Genomic DNA, 24,646 nt, shown 5'->3' on the forward strand with positions numbered 1-24,646 from the left:
GCTGCGTCAGGAACTGGTGGCTGGAGAGGTTTGATTTGGCTAGACCGTTGGGGAAGAAAGTCGCAAAGAGAGTCGCCTCTCTTACTTTGCTTACCATGTGGGAGACTTGGAAGGAGAGAAATAGAAGAATTTTTCAGAATAAGAGTCTTCTCCCCCCGGCCGTGTTAATTCTGATCAAAGATGAAGCTGCGGTTTGGGATCGTGCGGGTGCCGGCCTTGGCGAACTTTGTTCTGGACCGGGCGATGTCCCTTGAATGGTCTTTTTCTTAGTCCCTGTAATCCGTTTTCCTCCCCCTCTCTTGTGTTTTTGTGTGTGTTTGTTGTACTCTCCTGGGGTTGATCCTCTCAACCCTTCTATTGGCAATAAATGGCACGCTGCGGCTGTTTTCGTCAAAATGTGTTTACATGTGCTATACCAATAAGACTATACGCCTGGCTAGCATATATTGTTGATTTGTTGTCCGGATCACAGAACGTAATTTCCCATGTTATTTTAGAATTTCTCTCAATATATAGGTGGCATATTGTGTTTTGAAAACTACGGTGACTTGTGAGATGTTGTATTTTCCATACACACTATTGGTGACATGTATGATATTCACTGTCATGGACCTTAATTTCTTTTTCTATTTGACATTTTGGAACTCTATACACCCAAAACTCAGAAGCTGGCTCCGCCGGTAATCAGTTTTTTTTCTCTCGAAAAGGAGGTTGAACCCCCGGCCTGATGCACACGGGCATTTTTTATTGATTTATTATTTAACAAGACTGTCAAAAGAATACATCGATCAAACAATCCGGAAGCCACGAAGTCACAACCGGTCAAGCTAATTCTCGGCATGTGCCACATGCGCACACTACAAAATCTGCTGCCACCATCTTCAGGACAGAGAACGACGCAATGAATTTGCTAAGCTTGGCAACGTTGACGCAAACTAGAGCCAGACCATCATGCTCCTAGCTGCTGACAAAGATGCCTCACCCGCGGATCTAACGTTCCCCCAACGGCGCTCGCCGCCAGAGCCACTGAGGACTTTGTTTTTCACCGGAGAACCTAGCTAGAGCGCGCGGAGTGGTGTGAGGTACCTCGACAATGCCTCATGGAAGGGGAAGGACGTCCAAGAACGTCACCGCCATCGTGATCGGGCAAGCCGACCAAGGGTTTCCCATGTATCAAATCCACACCACAGGTATCGCGTCTACAGCAACGCGGATGAAGCACTGACATGACACAGATCCGGTGAAGCAGCAGCGACAGCCGCACCGGCCGCACACGGCCAGTTGTCTCGTACTAGCAGTACTATCTAGTTGGTCCAAGCTTGCTCCAGTCGATCAGTATGCATGCATATATATAATAATATTTGTCTAAAACAAAATATAGAAGAGTGCTACTCCAGTATTACAGCTAAGTTTGCGGCGTGTTTCTTCATTCTTCAGTCGCGCAACGTTCAATTTCATGCAATTCTCACGCGCCTGAGAATTAATGCACGCAGAAACAACGCCAGGTCCTCTTGTCTTTTCTGCCTCTCGCCCTGATAGCAAGCTAAGGTAATCAATGAATTCCTTCCCTCCTCAGCAGGGTCGCGACAACCATTCTAGCTGGAAACGGCGAGAAAATTAGGAAGAAATTTAACTCCATGCTAGCTTGATTTCCTCACACGAGTCGATCGCGTCTTCCTCTACGCCAGGTAAATCTTGCGGCCGGCCCTGCCCCAGATCCCCCTCTCCAACCATATTTCTGTACGTCTCCCTCTACGCATCCTCTCCTCCAAGGACGCTCCTCCAATCCATGGCGGCTTGATCGATCGCTCCTCACCTTTACTTCTCGCCGGCCAATCACCAGAGCAATCAGGCAATTTCTCTTGCAGTTCTCTCGAATCTCGATGAGACGACCAAGAGCTAGTATAGAGCTTGTTTTCTCACTCATCTAGTCGTCCAAGTCCAGATCTGTTGGCCTCTCGTCAATTCAAACCCATCGATCCGTTCTGTACGCCCCTTTCCCCATCCTCCAAATCCATGGCGGCGTGATCGTTTCCTCACTTTTTCCTCTCGCCGAGTCGCCGGCCACCAATCAGGCGGCCATTTCTGCTTGTAATTCTCTCGATCGCTGAGTCGACCAAGACAAGACCAACCTTGGGCATGGAGCCGGAAGGTAGTTGGACGAGTCCAAGGATGCGGGACTGGGGAGACGGCCTGCCGCAGGAGCTTCTGGAGTGCATTGCCGGGAGGCTCACGTCGGCCGGCGACGCCGCCGCCTTCCGTCTTATCAACCGCTCATGGAAGGCCGCGTTGCCGTTCTCGAGATTCGCGCCGGTGCAGATGCTGCCCTTCGACCCAAACTCGCCGGAGGTCGCCGTAACCTTCAGCCGGCCGACGCACGACGGGGTCGGGGAGACGTTCACGAGGAACCTCCCCGCGGTGCGCGGCAAGGTTGTCTGCGGATCTTCCTGCGGCTGGGTCGCCCTAATGGACGAAGCCGGCTCCCTGACGCTTCTCAATCCATTCACGGGCGCCACCGCCGAGCTCCCGCCCGCCAACGCCACCGTCGCGGCCAACTCCAGGAGACGCGCACGCGCGTCAGTGGTCGACGGGCGCAGCCGCTGGGTTCTCGAAACTTCTCCCGACGGCCTGCAGCTGGGCCAGGAGGAGGAGCAGCAGCCTGTGGTCACGCTAGGCGAGATGAGACATGTCTTCTTCCGGGAGATCGTGCTGTCGTCGCCGCCCGACTCCGGCGGCGTCTGCGTGGCCATGGCGGTGCTCGCGGCATCCAGGGCCGTCATGTACTGCCGCGTCGGGCCCGGCGGAGCGTGGACGCGGCTCAACAGCAGGCTGCCAGGCTGCGTCAGCACCGCCGTGCACTGCCGCGGCAACAAGTTCCTGGCCCTCGGATACAACGGGGAGGTCTCCATCTGTGAGTGCGACACCGACGGCGACATGGCCGCCGCCGGTGCAGCTTATATGGGCGGCACCATTGTTCCGCCCAGGCTCTTCTGCCGCCGCGGGTACCTAATGGTGGACGGCGAGCTGCACCTCGTCGGCACCTCTAGGCGAAGGTTCCAGAACGCGGCCACCACCTACCGGACGCACGTCTACAAGTGCAATGTCCTCGGCAGGACGCCGGCGTGGACCAGGGTGAAGAAACTCGAATGGACCTCGCAAAAGAAAGGAAAACCTCGGAAAGACAAGAAATTCGACCAGATGACATTGCTGGTGTCGAACAGATTCACGACGGGCTGCAGTGGACCAACCCTCTCTGGGCTCGCTTCCAACTCTGTCTACTTCTGCGAGCCTATGTATGCGACTCCAGAAGATCCACACCATCGCATTGAGATAGGTCACGTTGACAACGGCACGTCAGAGTATCAACAAAGGATTCAGCAGGGTTCTGAACAGTCTCTTTGCTGGATTCAGCCAAGCATATGGACACAAAGGTACGTATAACATACCTTGTCTTTTAATTTGTTATTGTGTCTAGCTAGCTAGGGGTTTAATTATGGTTGTACAAATCCTGGCTTAATTACGTGTGTGGTTCAGGATCACTGCAGCCGATGGACAACAAAAGATTAGGTATAATGTGCAATATATTTGCATGAAATGACCACTAGCAGCTATTCAGTTTGTAGATTAGGGTTTTTTGTTATTGTGCCTTGAGTCTATGGGTTGAAGGCATAACTCTATGCAGCTATAGATGCTCGGCCTACATATGTATGTTATATATGCAGCTATACATATGTACTCGGCCTATATACGCATGTTGTTCTGCGACATCTCGGGTTTATTGGTTCTAAAATCCGATGAACGTACAGATCTGTTTCATGGTCACATATGTCACAACAATATATATATTAGATATGTTAGAATTGGCAGATACGGAGTAGTAATTTGTTATCATTTAGTAACCATATATATAGTTGTATCCTAAGTTGTGGAATGAAGGTATTAATGTATCTAGTTACTCGCGATCCATGTTCTCGACGAGTACTCTAGCTACGGTATGTTTGCAGGATCTGCTAGAAATCAAGGTGTCTAATTTTTGCGGGTCTAGGCAATGACAAATACATTTATCCTGACTATATTAGCATATATCTAGACATCATGTTTGGTTTAGAACAGCGGCAGGGACCACACATCATACAATTACTGTTGTACGCGTGGTCCACCCACAACAAATATAGTGCCATGAAATTTTTGCAATATAGGTGGTTCTTTCTTATTTGTTTTCGTGCTCAACTTGTATTCCGTTAGCTATATTTAAACACCGCGTGGAATGAGATTCCTCGCATATGATATTTTGTTCGACCAAGAGCGAGGTTAACTATTGGTCATAGATTAAATTGTTACAGTACAATCATTCGTGAGTAGCTGCACAACACAAGGTGGAAATTCGAGACACAGAACCACGACTTATTTTATCTTTTAGTTAATTCAGTGAGCTTTTGGTGCATAATAATTCTTATACACGAAGGATTGATCTAAAAAACTGGAAAGGAACTGTAATAATATCTCCAGGCACAATGATTGACCATCAGCTGCCTTGTCAAGGTATTGTGTGCGGTCATTTATTGAACATGTATTACTTCATGTGAGAAAGGGGTAGCTAGCATTGCACCCTTGATCCACTAGGATCCGATGGGTACGTGCCTACCTACCTCCTTATGAAGTGCGAGGTAGAGATTCTGGCAAAGTTCCACTTCAAAATCTTGAATTCAACTTGATTGCACAAGGAATTATGGTTGTTCTGTGTCTCTTTATTCCATGTTGTTTTTTCACCATGTGAGAGGTTTATATGGTGCTTGCCACGCCCAAAATAATAATTGTGGTGTTTCGGGCTATCACAAGCTAGTCACTACTAAGAGCGACAGCTGCTATTGTTGTGCTCGTCCTAAATTTCCAGCAATTTCATGTATGATTTATGTGATTATTTCCAGATAAAAGAAGTTGTAGTACTTTTTTTTGTGGATAGACCATTATTTTGTTTGCAACCATAGTGTAGGCTTAATATATGTATCGAAAGTGTGTGCTGGCTAGCTAGTTAATCGAGCACCATGGTGTACGATGTCTATGGTTTTAATTATAGGTTAGACATGTTTGGTTCATGGTTACAGGCAATCAAAAATAAAGTAGATGGTTACATGCATTCCAAATTTGGTGAGAGTAGATGGTTATTTGGTTTGCAACCATATATAATAGCATGTACTTAGAATTTATGTATTGAAGGTATCATGATGTTTTCACGGGATCTAGGGTTTGTAGGTTCTAAATTCCAGCGCGGTTAGAGTTTGTTTGAGTTGCAACAACAAAAGATTAGATATGTCATAATTTGCGGATAGACATTTGTTCAATTTGCAGCCATAATGGTAAGCACCCTGAATTTATGCATACAATGTGTGTGGTCAATATTGGTCTGGCAAGGGTTTGCAATTGCATGCTCTCTACTGAAAACCTTGACGTGTTTTGTTCATAGTTGCAAGTGGCGACAAAAAATTAGGCCTGTCATATTTTACAGGTAGCTACACCACATTTAATTTGGTTTGAAATGAAGTGGTCGATACTCTGCATCATATTGGAATAGTTATGACTCGCCTATAATTAGATACAAATTAATATGACAAGATGCATAGAATTGGTCAAGAAGCGTTAAGGTTCCCCCTCGAGCTTACTAGGGTTCCAATCTTTGGATTCATTATTGGGTGCCTAGCTAGATCTTTTTAAGATGCGCACACTATCACTCTTGGTGCAAATTCCTCAAAGGGCAACTCTTTTGTTGCCTGCACAGTAATTTAATCTAATTTACTGGTAAGTTATGGTGTTTCGTCCATTTGGAGACAGCTCACAAACTTTTTTTTCCATACTATTGCTCATGGACGAAATTTCTAGAGTTATTTGTCTGTCTAACAGTAGTTCTACTTTTTTTTTCCATACTATTGCTCATGCAGCAGTAAGTAGTTGTTCTCAACCTGTTTTCTTTTCGTAGGAATGCTTGAATGGTTCACAAGAGACGCAGCTCCCAAGCCTAATGTGTGATGCAGCAAAATCAAGAGCCAGAGACCAACATCACCTAGTTGCTGTTATCAAGGATTCAGTTTTATTTAATTGACTATCTATCGATTATGTTTTCTGAACCAACTTAATTTTATTCTCTATGAGACCAACATCGATCATCTAGTTGTTTTTATCCATGGATTCAGTTTTATTTAATTACCTATCGGTTATGTTTCCTGAACCAACTTAATTTTATTCTCTATGGGATCCTGATAAGCATATGAATTTTTTTCTTATGTTTTTCTTTCTTTTGAAACTATTATTCTTGTGTCATCGTTACACAATTACAAAACATGGGCCGGGTGTTGCTGCTAGGGCTATCGCATTGCTCAAATATGCTTAATTAGATATATCTAGGTAGGAATGTCATTCTAGAAGTTGGCGATATAATATTTTTAGTAGCTGCAGACGATGAACATAACTTGTTTTAGAAAAATTATCTTTTGGTTGTTGTGCCGGTGCCTGGTACCTTGTGCAGTAAATAGTAGGTGTTCATTTTAGCACTAGGTAGTAGGATGTGTTACTCTACATATGCTACTAATTGCATCATATCGAAAACTAAGATGATCATCCCCATGCCAATCGGAATGTCAGAAATTCGACGGTACAAGAAGTTGGAGGAAAAAGGAGGGAATTGCTCTCGGTTAACCAGCTCACACCGTTTTTCGGTCATGATGCTACCGGCCTCCGTAGCCGCGTAGAGTTTTGGGATCTTTTTTCCTACCACGGCAGTTATCTACTCACTCCGTTCCATAATTTTTGTCAAAATCTTACATGTATCTAGACATTTTTTAGGAACAGGTACATCTATTTTTTGGCAAATTTGAGATAAGAATTATGAAACGGAGGAAGTATTTTTTTTTCGTCTGTGGTAAGACTACCGCGGCAGCGATTTCTGTTTTTAGTACTGTGGCAGAAATCCAATAGAGATTTGTTTTGCTTGATGTGATTGACCTTGTACAAAAGCTCACACAGCTTGCCGAGCCAGGTTTTTCCTCGGCCTACCTGTGGGCGGGTCACGCGAGTGGTCAGTAGACAGATCCCAAGCGCGCGCGCCATCGATCTACGGAGTGAAATCGCCGATCGAGCAGCATACAAACACTACACAACACGTAGGTAGAAGCACACTTCTTACAGAGGCATGACAGAAAGTAAACGTGCGGCGCGGCGAGCCGTTGTGTGCACCATCATTGATTTGTCATGTTTGGTGATCCATGGCGTAGGCGGCCTCGACTTTGGCCCGGATCGAGCAGCTCGGCCAGCTCTGGCGCCACGTCCAGCGCGGCCTGCACGACCTCCGGCGTCACCCCGCCGAGCACCGAGCCCTCCCTGATCAGGTGCTCCACCACCGGCCTGACATCGATCCACGGCACAACTAGCACGATCAATAACGAACTGACGAGATATTCAAACCTTATGCGTATGCAGCGGACAGAAAGTTAAACTAGCTGCCCTGTAGTTGTCCTGCCTGCATTCGTACCTTGCGCTCTTGATCAGCGACACCCACTCCACGCCGCCGGCCGGCGCCTGCAGCAACGAGGCACGCGACGGCGAACCGCGGCACCACGAACAAGCTCCCCGCGGAGACCACCTCGTCCACCGCCAACGTATCGCCGCCGCCCGACGACGAAACCTGCACGCGCGCGCTCCCTCGTGCCACGTACACCGCCTGCGCCGCGCCATCCCGGACCACCCACGGAGCGCGCCCCGCGCCGCCGGCCTCGATCCGCCCGACCACCGCGCTGATCCCGAGCCCGTCCAGCGAAGCCAGCTCCTCCGCCGTGGCCTTCCCGCTGGCCACGCGGACGACGAGCCCTTCCCTATCGCGCTCTCGCGGGCAGACCAGAAGCTTCTGGCCGAGCTTCGTGAGCAGCACAGCCGGCTGGCTCCGGAACGCGGCGGCGGCCTGCTCCTCGGTGACCCCGGCCCACGCGCCGGGGTCGAGCCCGCGCAGCACGCTGTTCCCGCCGGCGAGGAAGAAGTAGGACACGTCCCCCCGGCTCACCGCGCCCGCCGTGTCGGCCATGAACACGATGGACATGTCGGCATCGTCGTCTTCGCCGTCGTTGTACCACCACGAGACTTCGCCGGTGCGCACGGCGACGAGGTCACCATCGGCGAGCCGGACGACCTTCTCGCTGGCGTCGTGTCCGGCGGGTTGTGGTGGTAGTGGCAGTGGCAGGACGCCGGCCAGCCCGGTGCCTGAGAGCATGTAGCCGAACTTGTTGGAGTCGGCGTAGTGGGGCAGCGCGAGGCCCAGGGGCTTGAGCACGAGCAGGCCGCACCCGAGCCCGTCCACGGCGAGGCCCGGCTGGTCCGCGCCGGGCCACGCCAAGTAGGCCCCCGCGTCGGACTGGACAACCACCTTGCCCGGCTTCGCAGACATGATCGATCTCAACAGAGAATGAGAAAGGCGATCACAAAGGGTGGAAGGACAGGGAATTTATAGCGGAAGAGTGTCCGAGGAGTCGCAATCCAAGATAAAAATACGTGCAAGCTGGGGAGATTTCCTTGCGATCAATTATGGTTACTGAAACGGTGCACGTACGAGGCTTTTATCCGATCTAGCAGTGTAAAATTTCGCGAAGCAATTGATGTCTTTTTTTGTTCGCGAGGATGAATCCACAATGCGATGTCAACTTAGCAAGAACATTTCCGTCGTACTCGCTTATGTAAGATAATCTCGAAAGCAACCACTGCAGTCTGCAGCCTGCCCACGCGTATCGCGTGCTCACATGCATAGTCGCATGTCCCCATCGCCGTACGTTTTGGTCAAGGCAGAGATACAGTGGTACCAGGCTACTACAGTACTAATAGCTAGCACGTACTCTCTCCCTTCCATAATTCTTGTCGAAGTCTTACATATATCTAGACACCTTTTAGGAATAGATACATCCATTTTTGGGTAAATTTGAGACAAGAATTATGAAACGGAAGGAGTAATGTATATGTACTTTCTTATCATCTCATCATCTTAGTATCTACTCCGTACTAGGTTAAGTTTTGTGTATCCTTGGCGGTAGCGTTCTGACGGTGGAGGCGATGACGCACGGATTAAAGGTCTTCCAACTTCATTCCCGTTCTGACGTGGCTATCATGGTCTACTCAATGAAATTTGTGGATCTCATGACTCGTAATTTCGTGATTTTGGTTATCTTCCTCATCGCTCATTGGTTCGGCGATGATTCAATGGTTCAACAACCTGTCTTGTGAGGGGTGTGTCCCCGGCCACCGCGCTTTCAACGGTTTCAAGTTCTCACCCGCTGGGGTGAGCAGCTCATGCGGCTCCGTAAAAACTACAAAGTTACTTCATCTTATGAATGGTTGGTCTTCTATTGTTTCATCACTAGAGATTTGGAGACATATCAAGATGTGAATATCGCAGTTAGAGAATTTGGCTTCAAAGATTTTTTTTTATGTAACTTTCGGTTTTATCCGAAATTTTTGTTGTCGTTTTAGTTTTTTTGATCGGTTGTATTATGTTCGTTGAATAAATAAAGTTAGATCGTTGTTCTAAAAAATAGTTTTTTGGACAACAAAAAGCTCGGACCTTTTGCATTGGCATTATGCCTTAGGCTTGATGATGCTTTTTTTTGCCACTAAAAGATTAGATAGATATTCTTGTTTTTTGGAACTTAAAAAATATATATAAGTTGCGGAAAATAAGGAAAAAAATCATATAACTGAATATTTTTATGAAATAAGTGTGATCATTTGCAACATATGCAAACATCGCAAAATAATTTTTGAAGTTACGTTACGCAAACATCACAAAATAATTTTCAAGTTACTTGACGTATTACTGCAAACCACAAAACGATTGAATGTATGTGTTTTATTCCTGGGAGAACCAAAGTGGTTCACGCAACGAAATGATTATCACGTGAATTCTAAATGCAAATTCAACCTCGTCCAGGTAAAGATCCAACCACGTGGGTACTTTACTCATTTGGAATGGGCTAGGCCAGAATCCCAGTCAGGTTTGAGCTAGGTTTCCAAACAGGCTTAGACTTCCATGCATTAACAAACCCTAATTAACCTAGCGGGCCGCCGGGTTTCAATCTCTATCAGTTCTCTTTGAGGCACCGTTCAGCTCCACCTATTCCTGAGGGGAGATTGTAGAGGATTGGGCAGGGATTTGAACTAAAATCCCAACAAAACCCCTGCCCATCCCCACCGGTATCTTCACAAACCGAACGAGACCTGAGGCAAAGGGAACAAGAGGACAACATCTACCGAGTGGTTTAGGTACCTTTAAAAGATTATTTGTCCTTGGCGATAGATGCCAGCAAGGTTGTATAAGATAAAGGTCTATCTTTTTTGTGAGGTGTGTGTGGGGGAGTAATAATTCCTTATGTGGACCAAGTTTTAAATCTTACGCGGCGAAGACTAAGTCAAACTAGAGGTCAAGACAGTTAACTTGCCAACAAAACTATGGTCAAACCAGCTAGGCAAGTCATCAACCTAGCTACATGATAAATCACCAAGTCAAAAAAGCATAAATGAAGTAAAAGGACTCAATCTCGTTACGAGGAAGTTAGGATTTTTTTACTTTGATGAACCTTGAAGTAATATTATGTTTTATCATAGATCTTTGTTGTTCGTGTTTGTTTTAGTTTGTTCACATTGAATCAACAAGGAGGCTAGGTCGGTGTTCCATAAAATGCTTCAAAATTCAATGGATAAATCCAGATTGTATTCTTGACATGGATATTATGGGTTAAGGCCTCAATGTATTGTCCCTCAAGTGTTGAAGCATTTTCTCTTAGTCTTGTATCTAAAATAATTGTGAGAGAGATTTAATAATTCTTGTGTCGGTCTGCTTGAAGATACAATATTCATATTCTTTCCCCGTTAACTGTGTACAATTGTGTGCGTCGTCATCTACAAGATAATTCATAACCTTGCTCGGTCTTAAACGAGTCAAATTTTGAGCTGGTACACGCTAGCTACGTTTAGTTTTCTTTCGAGCATAATAATTAATCTCCTTCCTCACAATATTGATCATCACTTGCGTTCGTGGCACGGTTGATCCAAAGGCGAAGAGAACTTATGGCTAAAAGGAAAAGCTGGTGCATAGCACGCACCAAAGCGAAAGACTATGACAGCAGCAAAGCTCCTGATCTGTAACCCCTTGTCACTCAAGACACCTAAAGATAAATCTTTTCCATCCAAAAAAAATCAAAAGAGATATTTTTCTGCTCCATTCTCTCCTCGCTTTTTTTATTGCCTTTGCTAGTTCTTTCATCCAGTGCATTGGCGTCGTGTACATCTTCTGATTAACATCGAGATAGGACCATCATCGACCATTCACGGATGAAAGACATTAATATATGCATATATAACACAGTAAAAAAACACTGCTACGAACATGGGTCAATATGATCCCGCATTTAAAACTTGGCATGAAAAAAATAAAGATGCATGTTAAGACTGGCCGGAATACTGGATACAAGCATGTCTGTGTAAACTTTTATACAACAATATGGCCATTATTTGCAAGTCGTGCAAAAATCACAGGATGATTTCTTTGGTAAGTTTATGTAACTCGCATTGTAGCATACACTTTGTTATTCTTTAAAAATCTCAAATTACTAAATCTTTTACTTCCTCCGTCCAACAAAAGATGTCTCAAGTTTGTCAAAATTTAAATGTATCTAGATATGACTTAGTGTATAGATCCATTTAAATTTGGTCAAAGTTGAGACATCCTTAATTTGTTGGACAGAGTACAAAAATTGACATGGACAAGTTTCTGCGGTTCTGCCCTTTGTCTAGACGTATGATTTTTTTTTTTGAGGTTTTATCAGAACTTATATAGAGATATACATCTTAATTACTAAGATTCATGAAACTGGTTCAATTCTTTCGTTGTTTTTGAAAAAAAAACTGGTTCAATTCATATGTGCCCAGGTTCCAAAACTGCGCTCCATGACATATATAGTGTCCCGTTTTTTACAAGAAAAGAAGTATGCGCCCCATAAATATGACAGTAGGGATATGTTCTCCCTTTTTTTTGTAGGACAGTTGGTGTTGCATGTACGTATTGCCTTATTGTAAGGCAAGCTACACCTACCAATTGATCAACGGCTCTACAGAAAGATAGAGTGATGCACCGCAAATGCTACATGGGGTGTGCTTCGAGGTACAACTAATCACTTGCGAGTGAAGACATCCTTTATTCCTATTAGAACTAAAAAGGAAATAGTCATGAATAAGAGGCATCCAAACTTAAATATCAACGAATACATATCTCAGATCGGTTATTCAGAGGTGCTAGCTATGTTGTTCTAGTTTAAGCTAAACGGAACAATATAGAACAATGACTCCACAATGTAACCGTTAAGCAGACACGTTTTATCTAAAAAGAAGTCATAGGAAGCATAATGTGGCTCTCGTAGATGGTAATAAGGGAGTGTTTTAACTTGTGGAGATATATAGATCACCATTGATCACAGAATAATCATGATTATCCGCCAGATCACACACATATAGCCAGTGTCCACATGGTACAATTGCTCCACGGTTGCTTTGTACATTCTCCCTTCTTTTTTGTATATCTATCTAGGAGTGTTGTACACACTTCATGTACAAGTTCATTCATTAAAACTAGGGTCGCTAGCTTTTTTTTTCATCCAAAGGAAAATTATTCCTCAATAGCAATGGATGTCGTTATTTGAACGCTATAGTTGTACTATTTTAAGCTACACTAAAAGCATCCGCATCCCTAGGTGGTAAGCAGATGCTAAAGATGAGAGAAATTGTTTAGCACTGTTGCTAAAGGATCCATGTGAGGGTAGATGCTAAGATAAAATATAAAATAGCTTAGCACCAACACTAAGCTTAGCATCCAATGCTAAACTAAATAAAATAATTTTCATTGGCTTGATGTCATTATTTTATTTTAGATGAATGTCTTTATAGCATCTACATGACAAGGATGTAGTAAAATGAAAGAAGGTTAGAGAGATGAATGAAGAGATAAAGCCGATATGGCCACTGATTTAAGTGTCTAAATTATGTGTTAGAGATGTTGATATGCTCGAAACAATCGACTAACAGCTCCACGAGGAACAGTACACACTAAACCATAGTGTGCGTACGTGACGGGCATTCCTGGCTAGATAGTGGTGCCATGGTGCACAGGACACCGGCCGGTTCAAAATAGTTTTTCTTTTCGGCTTTTTGTATATATACTTCATGTAATGTATGACACACCCATACTCTACTCAGCTTGGCAATACCGGATGGTTTTTTCTTCCGGGTCTGTCACTAGTGTACGTGGCGCCTAAGTGGTAAATGGTCCGGCCGGGGTAGCTTTTTAACTCTTAGACCGAGAAATTAAGATCGCCACTGACCGATTGCTCAATACACACACATGATATGCAGAAGAGAGATCAGGGAACACTATTTTATCTCAGTATACTTTGACTTGAGCCAGCGAGTTGCTCGCGTATATATATTTTGATCAATTAATTCACTGGCCGGCCGGGGTTGGAGAGAGAGATGGAGGCCGTGAAAAGAAAAAAAGGGCTCAGCTTGCGAGGGAATCTGGAAAAGAGGAGCTAAAGGGTGGCCCCCATCCGATCGATCAAAATCTTGAGGGAGGGACGACGACGCGACTATGTCCATCGATCCACTGTTCCTCCTACCCCCGAGGCCCCCAGCCGACGATCGGCGAGCAGAAAAAACGACCTATTTATAAGGGCAGCAGCCGGCCGGTAAAGAAGCAGGAGCAGAAGAAGAGAGCAAGAACCAAGAGCAAGCTAGCTAGCTAGGTGTCTTTGGCCAAATTAAGCAGCTAGCTAGGTGCTCCTGCAGTCCTGCTGTGTGCTGCCCCCGCCGGGCGAGCACGAACGCCGTCGATCTCCCGCCGGCCGGCGGCATACCGATATCGGTCGGCGGCGGTTAGCTAGCTAGGCATGGCGCCGGTGGGGCTCCCGCCGGGTTTCCGTTTCCACCCAACCGACGAGGAGCTGGTGAACTACTACCTGAAGCGCAAGATCCACGGCCAGCACATCGAGCTCGACATCATCCCGGAGGTCGACCTCTACAAGTGCGAGCCCTGGGACCTCGCCGGTACGTACGGTTACGAACTTAATTTCCGTTCCATCACGATCGCTTGAAATTGACAAGAAATCGAGTTACTTCCATGTGATCACGCATGCATATGAACTAACCGATATCTGATCACGTACGTGGGCGTACGATTTCGCAGAGAAGTCCTTCCTGCCGAGCCGGGACCCGGAGTGGTACTTCTTCGGGCCGAGGGACCGCAAGTACCCGAACGGGTTCCGGACGAACCGGGCCACGCGGGCCGGCTACTGGAAGTCCACGGGGAAGGACCGCCGCGTGATGCAGCACCACGGCGGCGGCGGCGGGGGCGGCGTCCGGGCCATCGGGATGAAGAAGACGCTGGTCTACTACCGGGGACGCGCGCCGCAGGGGGTGCGCACCGACTGGGTCATGCACGAGTACCGCCTCGACGACAAGCAGGACTCCGACGACGCCATGGCCATCCAGGTAGCATATCATTTTAGCTAAATTAATTCCCCCTCTATCTGAATATCTGATAAACTTCAAGATCGTCATCATGCATCCACTCAATTTTCTCCTGGAAGAAAGTTAATAGCTAGGGCTTTCAGAACGAACTGGAACTGGAATCCTGTTCTTTCTTTTCTACGTGTTGGCCGGGCAAAGAGAACTTCTGCGTCTCGAGTGAAAGGGAAATTTTCCTGCATGCGAGGATTAAAACTTGGCTTTCCATCGCCGTCTGTGCAGCGGTAGAAATACTGATACTAGTAGTAGTCGTATCGACCACTTTGCTTTCGATCTCTACTCCGACCAGACAAACATGTACTCCTCGCCTTGTGTCCCAAAGAACAAAGGTAAAGCCGGGGTCTTGGCATTAGTATGTATTTGTTCTTTGGTGCGTACGTAGTACACTAATTAACCATGATCCTTTTAAATTTTCTGATGAGATTAGAGCAGACATGATCTGCATTGATCATGAGACATTAAAAGCCAAAGAGCAAAGCAAACCTCATGCATATATCTTCGCGCGCGCTATAGCTTATCATGGCCATGCATGTCGGTGTCGTTCGCGCGCTTTCCGCTTTATTCCACGAGGAACCCATCATCATCCTCACGCCGGCCTTCTAATTCTTCTTCCCTAGCCGGCCTTCGTCTTTAACCTCTCCCTTAGATTTGATCGACGGTCTCCCTTTTCTAATAACAAGAATAGAACACCATTATGCATGGTAACTTTGATGGAATCTGGCCAAACCCAACGCCTCTTAATTGTCAAAAGATGATTTGCACATGAGATAATCATGCATCGGTGTGTGCATAAAGTTTCAGAAGATCACATGATATATGTATGTCAAATGGATCTTGTTTAATTTGCTTTTCTGTGCTTGAATCATGATCGGCCAGGACACCTACGCGCTGTGCCGGGTGTTCAAGAAGAACGCCATCTGCGCCGAGGTGGAGGAGCTGCAGGAGGGGCAGTGCAGCATGGCGCTGCTGGAGGGCGCCTGCCGGCAGCTTCTTGCCAGCGGCAGCAACAGCCAGGAGTACCAGACCCCATCGCCGGACGTGCCGGTTGGGTCCACTTCTGGCGGCGGCGACGCCGATGCTGACGACGACAAAGATGACTCCTGGATGCAGTTCATCTCCGACGACGCCTGGTGCTCCAGTGCCGCCGAAGAAAGCACCTCCTGTGTGGCCCTCGCCGGCTGATCGTCCACAGGCCGGTGCTCCAGACGGCCTGTTCATTCATGGAAACAATTCCCTGATATATAACTATATTTCTTATTTCTTTTTGTGATCGATCGATCAATGCTGCTGGCTATTAATTAATAAGTGCCGGCTGTTGAAGGTGCCGTATAAGACTGAGCAGTAATAAGGTATATAATTCCATCTCCCAGCGTATTGCTGGGAGTTGGAGGGCTGGTGAATGCCTGAAGGTTGTTGGAGTCCTTCCTGGAGTTGAGTTCATGAGGAGGATTATATATATGTATGATGATGATAGGAACAATCAGATTTAATTTGTGTTTTTTCTCTTCTTTGTTCATGTTTTTCCTGGTCTTCATATGTATTAAGCTTCATATGTGGAGGCTTTCTCTATCTTTTTGTGACAAATATAGAGTGAAGCTATGCCCTTGCATAGTTGTTTTGTGCCATTTATATATCACAGGAACTAAGAAAATTGTAACTATTTTTACCTGTCTGCTCAACTGCATCAATCTGCTCCAAATCTTGAGCCTCTTGTTCTGTTGTCTAAGTATAGACGCAGATGATGCATCTGCAAATCAATAAATGAAAAATAAATACTGTCAGCTGAAGTATCATCTGTTGTACTCATTTCTTAGTAATAAAGCTCCACATTATTGGGAAAAAATACAAGCATACATGCATATGCATCCAGTTTTTCACTGCTCACTGTTTTCATTTATTAGTCAGAGCCAGATTAATTTATACACTCAAGAATTAAGTTGGAAAATTTCCAAAAAAAACTTATATATATACACTTCATGGTTCCAGAAATATATATCTCATAATAAATTATTTCACTTTTCCAAAAGTACCTTCAAATGCTGATAACAAGATCAAATTCAGTAGCATCACATGCAAATTAATAACAATACCTCCATAGGTTCAATTACATGCTTGAACTGCAAGGCATTCACCTAATGTTTTTTTTGCAAGGCATCACTGATGATGATGAAGAAGCTTAAACAGCTCTGTTCACAAAGGGTTGAAGGAATTCTACTTACCACATGCTGTTACCAGTGCCTAGAATGTCAATTAGAATCCACTGTGAGTCAATAAATATAAGCCCAGAGCAGCTTTGTACCCTCAGCAACCTTGTAAGTCTAGTACTGTTTTTCTTTCACAAACCGTGTGCTGCAACAAAGCATTACCCTAGTGGTACTGCAACATCTCCTTTAATCACATGGTGAAGAAAGCTTTTGTGTAGATTTCGGCAAAAACAGTAATGTTGTATCATCTTTCTGATCATCAGTCCACACTGGTACCAGGGAGAGCAGAACTAAAGTTCAGCAGTTTACCTTATATGCAAGTCGTCATTGTGAATCTTCGCTGCAAGTGTGTTGCCCTCTGCATTTTTAACTCTTGGAACAGGCATATCAACTACAAAGTAATTTGCAAATCTACATTTAGCAACAGAATTTTCTTTCGGTGTATGCATCTGAAGGAGATGCCCTTCCTTTTCCTGTAAGACTACCTGCTGGCCTCTTTACATGCTACCTGCTTCGTTGTCATTGTAGTTATCTGCTTCGTTGTCATTGTAATGTTGAAGTTAAGAAGAAAAGGACATCAAGTAGTCTGGACAGGCTATTTATCCCCTGATAAGGTTCCAATGTTCACAAAATATTTCTTGTATTGATATTCTGATGATTTGATCATCTTGATCAATTTAAGAAAAAAAAGGATTTATATAGGTCATGCTGTCAATTTCTATGGAGGAGCTTACTATGGAGCATATATCTAGTCAAGTGTATACTTCTTTGAGGCAACTACATGCTCGACTAGAAATGTGATGATCCAGAAAACTCAAGTACTCTTTATCAGAATCTAAAGCAAAAAAGTTTTGGCTGATCTAGATGGCTAAATGGCTAGCAATGCAAGCTCATTGACACTAGATGCCCTCATGGCTACATGAACCTTTCCTTTTCTTTTTCCCTTCCTAAACTTTCTGTTTTACAATGCCGATCCCAAGACAGATACATGTGGCCATAGCTCCTACCTTGCCTTTAGTCCTCTTCTTCTCTACGACACTTCAAAGAGACTAAGCTTGCGAGACACAAAAACAAGTCAGTGGGCTGACGAACATGATCCAATGCAACGTCCAGGCAGGCGATGTTGTGACAACTTTCTCATTCTAATACAACCTCCACAACGTACCAGCAGATCATAAAAGTGTGTTATCCAGAAAAAAACAAAAGCTGGTTTCGTTAAAAGAAAACAAAAGAAGATCCTTCGGTGCTGTAAGACGTCCAGAGCCTGCTTGTGTGAGAATCTTGGAAAAAAGAGACCGCAGCTACTTGTAGGGCAGGCTTTGAATCATTTCACGGAGGGGCTAAAGAGCACAGCGGCAAGACGTGGTAGGGAAAGACAAAGGGGAAAGACAAAGAGAAAGATCAGCAAGAAAGGAGGCGGTGAACCAGGAGAGTCATGGCGCCGGTTGGTCTTCCCCCAGGCTTTAGGTTCCATCCAACTGATGAGGAGCTTGTGAACTATTACCTCAAGAGGAAGGTCCATGGCCTCAGCATTGAACTCGACATCATCCCAGAAGTAGACCTCTACAAATGCGAGCCTTGGGAGCTAGCAGGTAACCTAAAATATCAAGTCCATCCTATTGCTCATCCTGATATCTCAGTACTCTTACGTTCTGATTGAAATCTTATTTGTTTTGGAAGAGAAATCATTCCTGCCTAGTAGAGACCCTGAGTGGTACTTCTTTGGGCCAAGGGATAGGAAGTACCCAAACGGATGCCGGACAAACCGTGCAACCCGAGCAGGATACTGGAAATCGACTGGCAAAGATCGGTCGATCAACTACCAGAAGAGGTCAATTGGTATGAAGAAGACATTAGTCTTCTACCAAGGTCGAGCTCCTCAGGGTATCAGGAGCAACTGGGTCATGCATGAGTACCGCATAGAAGAAAGCGAATGCAATAATACTATGGGGATTCAGGTAACTCATTCATCCTTCTCACTATCAGTATAAATTAAATCATTGTGTGTGATTTCTGCTACATTTAGTGAGCTGAGGATGCATTTCAGAGTACTAAAATCAAGCCAGTCTTGCTGCAACCATACCTCAAAATATGCAAGATTTTATATATGTGTCTTGCTAAAAGAATTTTTTTTTGAGGAACACAGCTGCTAAAATAAAATTGATGGGAAAAGAAGATGAAAATTAGGGCATAGTTAGTTCAGGGAACCTACGTTGTTTATGCATGGAGTGCATGAAAAGTAAGGGTTCTTCTCTCTTTTTCCCCATATCAGTACCATAAAGTATTCCTTGCTTCCAAGGACCATAGCTACTTTACAAAGTACAGCAGAAGCTCTTCTCGTTTTGTAATGGGGTCGCAGATGGTACACTTTTTTTGGTGCTCCTGATAAGACAAATGTGACATCCAATTCTTGGTTGATGAAATGAAACCATACTGAGTATACATAATCTAGGTCGGTTGCATGTTGATGCTACCTTAAAGCATAGACATCCTTCAGTGTGGCCCAGTGCTGTGTCGGTGGCTTTACACTTTATTCTCCCTGTCCCACTCCTACTTTACTTAGTAGTAAGAAAATTGAATATATCTGATGATCCCATGTTTATTGTAGATTAGATCGAATTCCACACAGCAGTTGTTAGCTAAAACTTGTGAATCAGTATGTTATCCACTCCGTTCATTCAAAGACTTCATATGACATTTCTATCAACTAATCCCTCTGTTCCAGATTATAAGATGTTCTAGCTTTTTCCTAAGTCAAACTTCTTGAAATTTGACCAAGTTTATTGAAAAATCTACCAACATCTACAACTCTAAATTAGTTTTATTAAATCCGTTATGATATATATCTTCATAGTAAACTTATTTGCTATTGTAGATACTAATACATTTTTCTATAAATTTGGTCAAATTTAAAAAAGTTCGACATAGGACAAAGCAAGAACATCTTATGATTTGGAACGGAGGGAGTTAATTAAATATTAGTTGCATTCAAAGTCGGTGTACCAGTTGACATTTATGACAACTGAATCCGGTTTCAGTTTAGTCCAATCATAATTCAGAGAACAGAGGTTACTGTATCTGAATTGTTCATAAGCATGGACAGCTGCCCATTTTCCAAAAGAATTATTCAATTACACGATTACTTTCAGCAGTTTAATTTGCATATTATTTCCTGCACATAATGATGAATTCTCTGGAAATTGACTCCAACTTTTGTAAACATGGGTTTTATATATAGAAGCGGTAAAATTGCCTGATTTCTATTATTATTATTAAAAACCAAACAGATAACGATAACACTTGCATTACAGTATCAAACAAAAGCAGGATGCAAACCCCAATTCAGCAAATGTATAAAACTACAAATATGGAACCTTATTTGAACATGTTGATATAGGATATACCACACATACCACAGCAGCAAAAGTCCCAAACATAACGAAGAAGCCCGACCCGCACATTTTATAAGTATGCAGCTGTATATTTTTCAGTAAAGTAAATAGAAAACTTAGTTTAGGAAGCACCTTCCTTCGATTCAGTTTTTGCGTAGCATTAGTTTTCATCGGTAAAACACAGCTCGTTCCATCAGCACCATCGGTAAATGGAGATGAAGTTCTATTGTTCATATATTTGTTCTTTTACAGGACTCCTATGCACTATGTAGGGTTTTCAAAAAAAATGTGCCGGTTGGTGAATTTGAGAAGCAAGGGGAGTGCAGCACTTCACGGGCTAAAGACAACCAAGAAGAAGTTACAGACTTCGAGGATGCTGGACAGTCGTCAGGTGCTGCTGAGAATGATAAAGACAATTCATGGATGCAATTCATAGTAGATGATCTGTGGTGCACCAACAAAACAAAGTAATGAACTAAAAAAGACAGCTTTTTTAGCTTCATCTAACCAGAATCCCATTACTAGTTACACTGTATCTTTGTATATGTTTGATAAAAACATTTCACACTTTGGACAGGATGACAACTTAAGTTTGGACTCTGATTCTTAGTTTAGGTTTATCTCATCTTTTGGTATTGTTAATGTAATATACAAATGTGCTACTTTATACTTCCGCCTCCAATTTTCCTGTAAACTATACTATAATGGAACAGCACATGGTAAAGCAGTAAACTACAAAATCAGAAATTTATGATGTAATCCTGGTAGGTACACAGTGAACCAATCACGAGTATTATTTTACAACATAAACAGAACAAATTTACTAATCCCTTATTAATCACCATCACGAATTATGTTCAGTCTCAGAAACTTGATTTGTTATAAATTAGCTATAATGCAACTCCAAATTTATATTTGAAATGCTATGGTACCAACATATGACAAGAATTTTAACGGCTTTGAACTTCAAAAATTAGTATAAGAGCAGTGCTGTGCTAGCAATCTAACAATTGTAACGTCAACTCAGCGACTTTTTTGTCTGATATAATTTCCAGACAGGTTTTTGGTTGTAAATCTTAAAGAATAGCTGTTTATATATCATGTTATTTGTTTGATCATTTCAGGGCTGAAATCCTGAAAAGTGAAATCTCATAATACAGGCAATAATAAAATCCTTGGGGATATATATAACTAGGTACATGGTAACTGCAAACCAAACCAAGACCCCATCAGCCTAATCTTTGCACCTTTAGCTCAATGCTGGTTCCAGTTCATGCATTCAGTTCATATCTCATCAGCAGAGGAGAACAGCTGCTGCTGCTTACCAGGATTCAAAAGGTTGGGTCAATAGTCCAAATAAATTTTCCGGAAAAGAAATCAACTGCTTCTGATCACAATTCAAAAAATTGTTTCAGACAGTCAATATCCATGTTAAAAATCAAGCAAAGAAATCAGCTGTTTCTTATCACAATTCAAATGGTCGGATCAGCTACTTAGGAATCTTAGGTAGTACTAGGTCGTTCAGATTGCAGCTGATTCCGCAAGCCTGGTGTGAACCCCCAATAGTCAAAGTCTCAAATGGACAGCATATAACTTACTGTATTTAAAACTTGATTCAACTGGCAGAAAAGATGTTACAATGGTAAAGCCAAGGAAGCAGTAGCTGATCATGACAACTTTTGGAAAGACAGAGGTAAAGCAGATCGGTACCTAGAGGTCGCAGGAGTAGTAGCAGGGCATTTCCAACACCAGAGGTCGTTCATGGCCACCGCCGCATCCTGCCCAGAGACACCGCACCCATAAACCCACTCGTTCTCAGAGGCGAGCTGAAACTGTTCCACCAGAAAACAAGGGGCGTGGGTGTATGATCTATCTGTCGTTTTACCTTGATGGCAATGCCACACCGTCAGGGTGCTCGACGAAATCACTGAACCGGAAGAATAGAGCTCGTACCTGCTCCACAGCTGTGCCGATGTAGACGACGACCGGACGTTCCATTCCCTCATTGGTCTGCAGCCGATCCCTTCAGTTGCTATTCCAAAATCGCTTTCTGAAACCGGGGACGTTGGTTGACAAGAGATTTCTAATTGAGCTTTCCATCTCACACCATGGGAGATTTTGCATTGCTCAGAACGAATGGTTCGAATCGCACGCTGAAGCCAACATGATTGATTTCGTGGCAGTTAGATCCAGAGCTGAAGAGAACGATACTGATACAGAGCACACTGAAATATTTAACATCGTGCACAAAGTACAGGGCGAAATATTGCAGGTGAATCTAATGTCAAACCACTGAGAATTCCTATTAGCTCATTTAATTTGACGAACCATAGCTCATGACACTCCAAACAGGAGGACAAGAGCCAAACGACTGCGATTTACTATTCTGACCATGACTTCTGACGAACCATCGCTCATACCACTCCCAACATCAAGGTGGACAGGAGCAAAACAACTGCAAAGGAGAGCTATTACAATGAGTACCACAAAGCCTAAATAACGCCTAGCATCTTCTGGTGGTGGAGCCTCAGATCGCCCGGCCTAGCCGCCGAAGCCGTAGAGGGTGCGTCCCTGGCGCTTGAGCGCGTAGACGACGTCCATCGCGGTGACGGTCTTGCGGCGGGCGTGCTCGGTGTAGGTGACGGCGTCGCGGATGACGTTCTCGAGGAAGATCTTGAGCACGCCGCGGGTCTCCTCGTAGATCAGCCCGGAGATGCGCTTCACGCCGCCCCTGCGCGCCAGACGCCGGATCGCCGGCTTGGTGATGCCCTGGATGTTGTCGCGCAGCACCTTCCGGTGCCGCTTGGCTCCGCCCTTGCCGAGCCCCTTCCCTCCCTTGCCTCTTCCAGACATCGCCGCCGCCGCTGAAGCTTCTCTCCTCTCCCTTTCTTGTGATCTGGCTGTGTTTGCGGTTGTAGATGCTCTGCGGTGGTGGGTGGATGCTGGTGGCGTGTGCGGCGAGGGATTTTATAGATACGGAGGTTTGGGGAAAGGGAGCGACCACGATCCGCGTGATGCAGGGCGCGAACCGTCGGATGAGATATTGATGGTGGAGAATTGGGGAAGAGAGGTGCCGCGGATCGGTGACCTGGCGAGGAGGGGAGCGGGAGGTGTGTTTCTTTTGTGAGGATGTGGCGGGGTGGAGGCATTCGACGGCGGCCTGGGTCTCTGTTGGGTGTATGGCTGGTGGGACCGGATTGTTTTTGGATAGCCGGAGTTCGGGAGCTGCGCGAATGCGCGGGGCGTTCGCGGCCGCGAAATTTTTGATGGGTTTTCGGGTGTGCCCGTGACGAAACTGGTTCGAAGGCGTAAACTTGAGTATCTGCTTGCACAGTTGAAAGGCGTATATATCACGGTCTCAGTTTGCACAACTCATGCTACCTTCGAAGGCAGGTGTGCTTGGAATCGTGGTATTTGAATGCCTAAACAAGAGCATGACATACCGGGTTGTAACAGATTGAAGATCTTAATGTGTTTAAACAAGGTATTAATTTAGTAAACAAGTGATAGTATTAATTTAGTAAAGAGTAAAATGCACATGTGGTACTAATAGTTTCGCAAAAATGTCAAGTTAGTGCTAAATGTTTGAAAATGCACGTATAGGTCCTATATCTTTCATTAATGTTCACCGCATGTCCTATTCGCGTACGGGTCTTTTTGACCGATTTATGTGGCGGTTTGACCTTTGCCATGTGGCTTGGTCCCACATGTCACGTACCCACTTCAAATGAGAAACTTGCAAAAAAAAAAACCTTGCCTCCTCTCTTTTTTCCACCCGTGGTCCCACCTCTCTTTTCTCCTCTGCACGGCTGCACCTCGTCCAATCCCTAGCTGGCGGCGGCGGCGTTCTTGACTGTCTTGGCCTCCTCCTTGAGGGCGTGGAAGGCGGCGTCAAGCATCTCCCTTGAACACTTGCGCGACGGCGTCCTCCAGGATCCATGAGACAGCGTTACGTCTCGGGGGGGGTGGCGCGGGCGACAGACTCGTTGCACGAGGCGGGCAGCGGCGAGGAGCACGCGCGCGGCAGCCGGCGGGCGTGGAGGAGAAGGGCGCGCGGCCGGGACGCAGCAGAGGGGGGCGGCGGCGGCGAGGCCGCAGCTAGAGCAGGGGCGATGGAGTCCGGCGGGGAGAGGGACGGGTCGAGGCGGCGGCAGGGCCACTGGCCGGTGGTGTTCAATGCAGGGATAGGTGGAGGCAGGCGGAGCAGAAGGTGGAGGGGTGGTAGACAAGGGACCACGGGGAGAAAGAAGAGAGGAGGGAAGGTTTTTTTTTCAAATTTCAAATTTAAGATGGTACGTGTCATGTGGGTCCAGGCCACGTCGCAAAGGTCAAACCATCACATAGACCGGTCAGAAGGACCCGTATACAAATAGGACCTTCGATGAACCACTAATCAAAGATATAGGACCTAGACATGCATTTTCAAACATCTAAGACTAACTTGGCACA

General features: G+C 45.1%; 4 protein-coding genes and 1 pseudogene across 4 annotated transcripts; 3 read left to right on the plus strand and 2 right to left on the minus strand.

Moving 5' to 3' along the window:
- The first annotated feature begins 2,172 nt into the window (after positions 1-2,172).
- LOC106866731 lies at positions 2,173-3,593 on the plus strand. Its single transcript, XM_014902412.1, has 3 exons — positions 2,173-3,293; positions 3,412-3,431; positions 3,535-3,593. The coding sequence occupies exons 1-3, from the start codon at positions 2,173-2,175 to the stop codon at positions 3,591-3,593; spliced, it is 1,200 nt and encodes a 399-aa protein (XP_014757898.1).
- Positions 3,594-6,957: 3,364 nt separating this feature from the next.
- Positions 6,958-8,663, minus strand: LOC100827711 (annotated as a pseudogene).
- A 5,034-nt stretch (positions 8,664-13,697) lies between these two features.
- LOC100828326 (NAC domain-containing protein 86) lies at positions 13,698-16,267 on the plus strand. Its single transcript, XM_003576761.4, has 3 exons — positions 13,698-14,121; positions 14,261-14,565; positions 15,478-16,267. Exons 1-3 carry the CDS (start codon positions 13,965-13,967, stop codon positions 15,781-15,783), a joined length of 768 nt encoding a protein of 255 aa, XP_003576809.1. The 5' UTR covers positions 13,698-13,964; the 3' UTR covers positions 15,784-16,267.
- A 752-nt stretch (positions 16,268-17,019) lies between these two features.
- Positions 17,020-20,937, plus strand: LOC100828630 (NAC domain-containing protein 86). Its single transcript, XM_010240175.3, has 3 exons — positions 17,020-18,397; positions 18,486-18,763; positions 20,450-20,937. The coding sequence occupies exons 1-3, from the start codon at positions 18,241-18,243 to the stop codon at positions 20,666-20,668; spliced, it is 654 nt and encodes a 217-aa protein (XP_010238477.1). The 5' UTR covers positions 17,020-18,240; the 3' UTR covers positions 20,669-20,937.
- Positions 20,938-22,408: 1,471 nt separating this feature from the next.
- LOC100831084 (histone H4) lies at positions 22,409-23,149 on the minus strand. The gene has a single exon (XM_003578555.4). The coding sequence runs from the start codon at positions 23,048-23,050 to the stop codon at positions 22,739-22,741; it is 312 nt and encodes a 103-aa protein (XP_003578603.1). The 5' UTR covers positions 23,051-23,149; the 3' UTR covers positions 22,409-22,738.
- Between the last annotated feature and the right edge of the window lie 1,497 nt (positions 23,150-24,646).

The sequence above is a fragment of the Brachypodium distachyon genome, chromosome 4 (assembly GCF_000005505.3).
Source record: "Brachypodium distachyon strain Bd21 chromosome 4, Brachypodium_distachyon_v3.0, whole genome shotgun sequence".
In the NCBI taxonomy this organism is placed as follows: Eukaryota; Viridiplantae; Streptophyta; class Magnoliopsida; order Poales; family Poaceae; genus Brachypodium; species Brachypodium distachyon.